Source organism: Pseudorca crassidens, chromosome 12 (assembly GCF_039906515.1).
Source record: "Pseudorca crassidens isolate mPseCra1 chromosome 12, mPseCra1.hap1, whole genome shotgun sequence".
NCBI classification, from domain to species: domain Eukaryota; kingdom Metazoa; phylum Chordata; class Mammalia; order Artiodactyla; family Delphinidae; genus Pseudorca; species Pseudorca crassidens.
In genome coordinates, this window is record NC_090307.1 from 65,916,106 (window position 1) to 65,923,227 (window position 7,122).

Here is a 7,122-nt window from a genome sequence, read left to right on the forward strand (position 1 = left end):
GCGGGGAAATCCGCCGTAAGGAGCGCGCGTGCGCGAAGACGTGTCGGTGCGTTAGGGCTTCGAGGTGCGCCCCCTACCGGGGAGTCGGCGCGGAACAGTTACGCTCTGGCCCCGATGGGCATTTATTGAGCGCCCACAGAATGCCCGCGCTGTACTGGGTGCCGCCACTTCGGCTAGCGCGCGGGGAAGCTCCGTCTCCAAGGGCCCGGTCTTACGCACGCCTGCAGCCGCCCGGGCCCGGGTCTCAGCGCCGGATGGCGTGGGCGCTGCGGGGAGAGGGGCGCGCGGCGGGCCGGTAGGGGGCGCGGCGGGCCGGACCGGGCGGGGCCGGGCGGAGCGGGAACCGGACCCAGCGGCGCACACCCTCTGCGGTCCGCAGATGACGGCGCCGGGCGCGGGGCCCGGGCCGGGGCCGCCACCGGGGCTGGAGGCGGCCCTGCAGAAGCTGGCGCTGCGGCGGAAGAAGGTGCTGAGCGCCGAGGAGATGGAGCTGTTCGAGCTGGCGCAGGCGGCGGGCGGCGCCATGGACCCCGACGTGTTCAAGTGAGCGCCCGGAGGAGGCGGGGTCCCGGGGGAGTCGGGGTCCCCGGGGACGGCCGGACCGGGCGAGTAGGGCTCACTGCCGCAGCGTGTGTTCTCGCCAGGATCCTGGTGGACTTGCTGAAGCTAAACGTGGCGCCCCTCGCAGTCTTCCAGATGCTCAAGTCCATGTGCGCCGGGCAGAGGCTGGCGAGCGAGCCCCAGGACCCCGCGGCGGCGCCCCTGCCCACGCCCAGCGTGCCTGAGACCCGAGGTCAGAGCCGGGCCTGGGCGGCGGGGAGGGGGACGGGGGCGGAAGGGGAGCAGCGCCTGGCACCGCGCGGGCTTGGCCGTGAGTGCAGGCCTTTCTGTTCCTCTTGTCCCAGGACAGGCTGGGCCCATCCAAGGTCTGGCCCCTTGGGCTCCCGTCCCTAGCTTCGACTTTGCTGCCACCTTTGAGGGTGCACTTCCAGATCGGGAGGACACAGGGTGGGAGACCCAGGCAGGCTAGACCTCGTCTGGGATTTTTGCGACCCCAGTTCCTCCCCATCTCTACTCTGAACGTTTTTATCCCGCAAACACGGGAACAAGGCAGCTTTGGTTCCTGTCCTCATGACCTGTATAGCCTCTGCGGAAGTCCTCAGGGAGCAGGGCGGGCAGAGGCTTTCCTGCGTGCCCTTGTTGGCACCCCACCCGGCCCAGGCCCAGGAATCTGGACAGCGAAGCTTCCATCCTTGGGCTGTGAGTGGGTGCAGCCTGGAAGCCATGGCTGGCAGGGTACAGAGGCCCAAGGGGCCTCCTCAGTTTGGAGGGTCATGGCTGGGGGATGAGCAGGTGCTGGTGACCAGGGTGTCATGATGGAGCTCTAATCCGCTTCGGGTGTTACTTCTGCTCCCCATCCCGGAAACCCTCTGAAATGCAGCAGAACCTCCAGGCTGGCTCCTTAGCCAGAAACATCCTGAGAAGGGGCTGACGTTGGGGCGGAGGGCAGCTGGGCCCTGTGGGTGGGTGTGCCTGGGCCCTGGGCGCCCGTGACCCCGTCCTGAGAGGCCCTGGGCACTGGAGTGCAGGCCTCCTCACTGATGCACGCTGTCTGCTCTCTTTGTGTCTCTCTCTGACCTCCAGCAGTCTCCTTTCTCTCTGCCGAGAACTGTATCCCCCCCGCAAGGCCCTCCTTTTCCTCGGCCCTGCAGCCTGCGGCCTCTCCAGTTCTGCTCCACGGCCCAGCTGCCTCGCACTCGCCTCTTTCTCCGGGGCCCCCCGGTTCCCTCCGGTTCTCTTGCTGCCTGTTCTCTCCTTTTGCAGGTTGCGTTTATTGGTTTATCTCTGGGGGTTGGTACTCTCTCCTGTTTCCGTGGAAACTGCTGTGGCCCCCAGAAAGCCAGAGCAGCTTTGAGCTGCAAGGGCAGGACCCAGTGAGCCATCCCTGCCCCGCAGCTTAGGGACTGAGGGCGTGATTTCACAGCTCCGCTCACTAGAGACAAGTGCAGCGCTCACAGGACAGGCCCACACCCCGTCCCCAAAGGCTAACTCTGCTGGTGAGACTTGCGCTCTGTAGAGCTGCCCCCAGCCCAGAGGAGGACACCCAAGGGGCGGGGAAGGGACAGCGTGGTATGCTGTGGAGAGCAAAGCCTGAGGTGTGACAGGCACCTGGGCCTCTTAGATGCCATCACCCACCTGGACTGGTTGCCTGGAGGATCAGACCATGGGTCCCCTCAACTGCCTGGTTTCTGAGCTGGGGGTGCCTGCCAGGCACTGCCAGGCACGATGAGGCTGGTGTGTTAGAGTGTGAAATGCCATGGGAGCTCTAGCTGCACCCTCCCACGTGCCCCTCCCTGCATCACCCACCTTGCTGTTCCAGGAGTGCCTGGAGCTTGGACAGGGGGCCTGAGGAGCGTGGGGACTAAAGGAGAGAGATCCCCTCACTGGGGGTTTTTGCCACTCCCTCCCTTGCTCAGTGCCAGGCCTGCTCTCAGTGCTGAGGGCACAGTGGGGCTGCAGGGTGGACACGCTGTCTGTCCAGTGGCTAGACATACCGACAGTGACGGGCGTCCAGTCTCGAAGGACAGCACCGGCCTTGCTGGAGTAGCAGGAGTTAAACAAGCTGGGGGCAGGGCCCTCGCACCAGCTGCAGAGTCCTGTGCGCTGCTGCATCCCCTGGGAAGGGGCTGAGCTAGGGTGTGGGGGGAGGGAGGGAGAGGGTGCAGTCAAGGGTGCGTTGGGGTGCGGGGCTGGGAGCACTGCATAGAGGGATGGGAGGTGGGGAGGAAGCCCCGGGCCAGGGACTGGAGAGGCATGGGGCACTGGGCCCCACAGGGTCGTTTCCCCTTGAGTGCTCAGGCCATAGGTCCTGCTGGGCTGGGCGGCCACCAGCCAGGGTACAAGGGCACTGAGGCCCTGGGGAGATGCCCAGTGGAGGTAGAGGGCAGATAACGGGCCGTGCCAGGAGTACACTGAGGCCGAGAGGCAGAGGCCACCAATGAGACAGATCTCTGAGGCTGCATGTCAAAGCATCTCTCCACACAGATCTCTGGTCACCTGGTTAATGGCAGGATCTGGGTAGAGAAAATAAGGAGCATTGTCACAGAGTAAGCAATGGGGGACCTTGGTGGTCTAGGCTGGTGGTGGGGGTTTGGGAACGTTGGAGCCAGCTGGCCTTAGGTTTCCCTCAGAATCGGAGTGAGATTGACCCAGACCAAGGGCTGGAGCCCCACTCAAGGGCTTCGCTCTCTGGGTTCCTGGCCATCCAGGTGCCCTGTGGGGCCTGTCAGGCTCACCATTTCTGTCCTGAGAGCTCAGGGGGGTTAGACTTGTCTTCGTAAGGACGTGGAGTTAGGTTCAGTTGTGTGCTGTTGAAGTTTAGGGAAACCACAAATTCTATAAAAAGATGTCCCCCCCAGAAAGCATAAGGTGGAGTCTGGTGTGTGGAGCCATGAGGACAGGTACCCGAGCGTTGGCACCAGAAAGGAATGGATACCTCACGGATAACTTTTATACTGATTACCCGCTAAAATGACATACTGGATGTTTGGGTTAATTGAAACATTTAAGTCAATTTCCTGTTTCTTTTACTTTTTAACATGGCTCTTAAAAAAGCTAAAGACCACGCAGGTGGCTCGCAGCCCATCTCTGGGGGCAGCACAGCTGCAGAGCACTCACGCTGAGCTTCTCCCCAACACGGCATCGGGCCGTGTGCCTGGAGGAGTCACAGGCATGTCCATGTAGGGATCACCTCCCCAGAAGTGTGGGCTGAGTTAAGGGTTAAAGCGCACACGTGCAGTCCGTGTTGTGCATTGTTCTGTCTGTATCTGTTCTGGAAGCACCGATCAAGCCCCTGCTGTGTGCTCTGCACACCCCTGGCCGCCCGCTCATCCTGGCCACCAGACCCCGCCAGCTGGCCTTGCAGATAGCAGGGCTGTGGTGTATTCTTTCCCTCTCATTTCTAACCCACCCGTCCCCCCACCCCTCCACACACAACATGCCTTCAGTGTTGGCTCACAGCCGGTCACTGACATTTGGCCTCAGCAGCCATCTGGTCTGTGACTCCATAAGGGGGTGCGCCCACCACCCAGGAGAAAGCGCTCTGGGGCTTTCTATAATTCTCGTTCCTGCCCAGCTCTGCGGCAGAGCTCTAAGGGTGGGTGATCAGGGATCCCGGGGGCCACTCCAAAGGTCAATGGCAGAGTGGGTCCTACCGGGTCTGGGTGGTTCTCCAACTTCAGGGCCCCCCCCGAGTCAAGGGTAGCAATGGGCTGGTGAATTTGGGGCATTTGCTTCATTAGGGGGCATCCAACACTGAGTGGCCACAGCTGGTTTCAGGGGTAGGAGGGTAAACCGGACTGTTTTTAACAGACATCCTTATCTGTCTTTGACCCTTAAGAGGGCCCCACAGGAACCAGGCCTGGGAGCATGTCCCCACCACCCCCACCGCAGCTTGTGGTCACCCTTGGCTCAGCCCCAGTCCTCACTGCATTCCATCGGACCCTAATAACCCTGTCAGGAGGGAGCTGGAGCAGGCCTGACGAGCTCCCAGATGCCCCTTGCTGGGTCCACTGGGCTCTGCAAACCTTCTTGACCTCCACAGCCGCGTGTAAAATGAGGCCTGAGTGGGTCTCCCCACGAATACCCAAAGCATGTGATTCCTTTAGGGTTCTAAGAATCACACTGAGCTGGATAAATGGGCTATTTTCATCCTTAAAATAGTTTTCTTTGACACCTTCTATGACTCAAAGTTACATTGGTTTCTTACTTCCAGGGTTTATCGGCCTCGTCAGATTTAAAGGTGAACATTACTTGCTCTTTTCTAGTTTCCTCTCATCCTTGAGTGTCCAGAGGGGCCCTGGTCATTACACTGAGGGAGAGAGGAAACTCACACATGTGCAAGCAAAAGCAAAGCTGGCTTCAAAGTGAGGCCTGCAGCTGGGACCCGCCCTGCTGCTTGCGGTGGAGCTGCGCCTGAGCTGTGCTTTGGGAGCACCCGGCACCGGGGGCTAAGCCACGGGCTCCACGGACCTGATTTGGCCTGGCTCAGCCTTGGTGGGGAGGGGGAAGCATGGCCTGAGCAGGGCACTGGCACATTGGGAAACCCTGCAGAGTGGTGGGGCCGATGTACTCACAGGGTCAGTCAGTGGGGACCAGAAGATTAGCATTTGTACCAGAGATGAGGGGTGATGTTTTTGCTTCTGTCTCCGGGAGTCACTGGGACAGAGTTGGCCCAGCTTCACCCTACCACATGTTCCTGTCTACTCCATCCGGCACTGGGGAACCCATTACTACTACACTTCTGTCAAATCGAGTACACATGGGCTCTCGGGGAGAAGCAACGCCAGGAAAACCCAAGCTTTCAGGGTTCCAAGCTGATGCCACTGCAACCCACCCCCCGTGCCAGGCAGCACAGACCTCCTGCTCTCTGAGGAAGAACTTTCCCAGGAAGTGTCTTGAGAAGGGCCATCCTATCCCTGCAGGAGTCCTGGGGAGAAGCTAGGTGTGAGGATTAGAGCACGGACTTGAGTCTCAAATGCAGGTCCCTCTCCTTGCCCAAGTGACAGCCGGTGAGCAGAAACAACTTAACAAGCCCCTAGGAAACTGTCATGTCTTCTGTCCAAGAGCCCCCGGTTCCCCACTGCAGGCTGTTGGACTAAACCGGGATGGAGGCTGGGGGTCAGAGCTGCAGGCCGAAGGAGAGCCCAGGTTGAGGCAGGCCCAGCGGGGAGGGACTGTGACCCAGGCACGCTTGTCCCCCGGGGTCCTCTCTGTTGCTGATGCCACAGGCACTGGCCCAGGCATGACTGCAGACCTTCCTGGCTGTGGGCAGAAGACAGGCTAAATCTGGCAGGTTACCAGTGGGGGAGCGGCCAGAGCTGTGCTCTGCACCTGAGCGTGACCGCCCCATGGACAGGGCGCGTCCTCAGCAGGAGCCCAGTCATAGGACCCAGTGAACCTGAATATTTGTAGAACACTGAGGGGAGAGGGAGGAAAATGTATGAGGAAGAGCTTCCAAGATCCAAATCCAGAAGCCTGACTAACACGCTTTCTGCGTCACCATGTCTGGCGGGGAGGGCAGTTGCTGGGGGTCGACACGCCGAGCTGCCCCTGGCACTGCTCTCGGGACACAGACAATAGGTGTTGCGAGGTGGCCTCTGCCAGGTTGCTAACACCTGTGTTCTGTGTCTGCTCAGGGAGAAACAAAGGCAGCGGTGCCCTTGGCGGAGGCCCGACGCTGCCAGAACGCGGTGTCCGGGAAGGATCCAGCCAGAGGATGCCCCGCCAGCCCAGCGCCACCAGGCTGCCCAAGGTGGGCGGGCCGGGGAAGAGCCCCACGCGGAGCAACACCTGAGCAAGAGGATTTGCACGGGCCCACCGCAGGCCGCCAGCCTCTCAGACAGGCTGCTCCTCCTGTTGGTAATAAACCTCTTTGAAAACCTGAGGGTCTGTTCAAGATGTCTTCTGTTACCTTTTGAATATATTAAGGCACAGAGATTTAGAATTAGTTCTGTGTGCTGGTCCTCGTCATGCTTCAGCTGAACCAACCAAGTGACTTCAACCAGTGACCCCACCTCCCAGACCTCATTTTTGAGCCTGTGAGAAAATGTGCATATTACCAGGTCTTCTGCCTTTTCACTGAGGCCCTCCCAGGGCGCTCAGGTGCAGCAGGGGTTTGAGCACAGAAGGGCTGTGACCTAGAGCTTTTAACCCTCTGTGGGTCATGCATGCCACAGAGAATCCAGTAAAACCCTTTCCCCCAAAATGTCTTGACCTTCCACATTTGCCCCAGTTTTACAGGTTTACATGGACCTCAGGTTTTCAAACTCCAATTCTAAGCTTTTATACCTTAGTCCACTTGTCCCGTCAATAAAGAAGCCTGAAAAATGGCAAATTCAATTGAAAAACCTAACTCAGTTTTCCTAGAACTATTTGTTTTAAAACCTTGGATTGGAAACACTGACTTTTTGCCCTTGGGTCACGTCACACAAGCAGAGGCTCCTTACAGATGTAGGTCCACCCACCCCAGCAGCGCAGCCCAAGCAGCTGGACAGCCGTCCACATGGCCCAGCAGAGGGGTCCTCCCTGCTCCTGTGGACAGATGGGCGTGTTCCAGGTGAG

At 59.8% G+C, this 7,122-nt stretch overlaps 1 protein-coding gene across 2 annotated transcripts; it reads left to right on the plus strand.

Annotated features, from left to right (window-relative positions):
- The first annotated feature begins 60 nt into the window (after positions 1-60).
- MZT2B (mitotic spindle organizing protein 2B) lies at positions 61-6,445 on the plus strand. 2 transcript variants are annotated; one of them, XM_067699991.1, is made up of 4 exons: positions 61-543; positions 645-793; positions 1,645-1,824; positions 6,198-6,445. In XM_067699991.1, the coding sequence occupies exons 1-4, from the start codon at positions 380-382 to the stop codon at positions 6,353-6,355; spliced, it is 651 nt and encodes a 216-aa protein (XP_067556092.1). In that variant the 5' UTR covers positions 61-379; the 3' UTR covers positions 6,356-6,445. The 2 variants fall into 2 exon arrangements, with proteins under 2 accessions (XP_067556092.1, XP_067556093.1); XM_067699992.1 differs by lacking the exon at positions 1,645-1,824.
- The last annotated feature ends 677 nt before the right edge of the window (positions 6,446-7,122 follow it).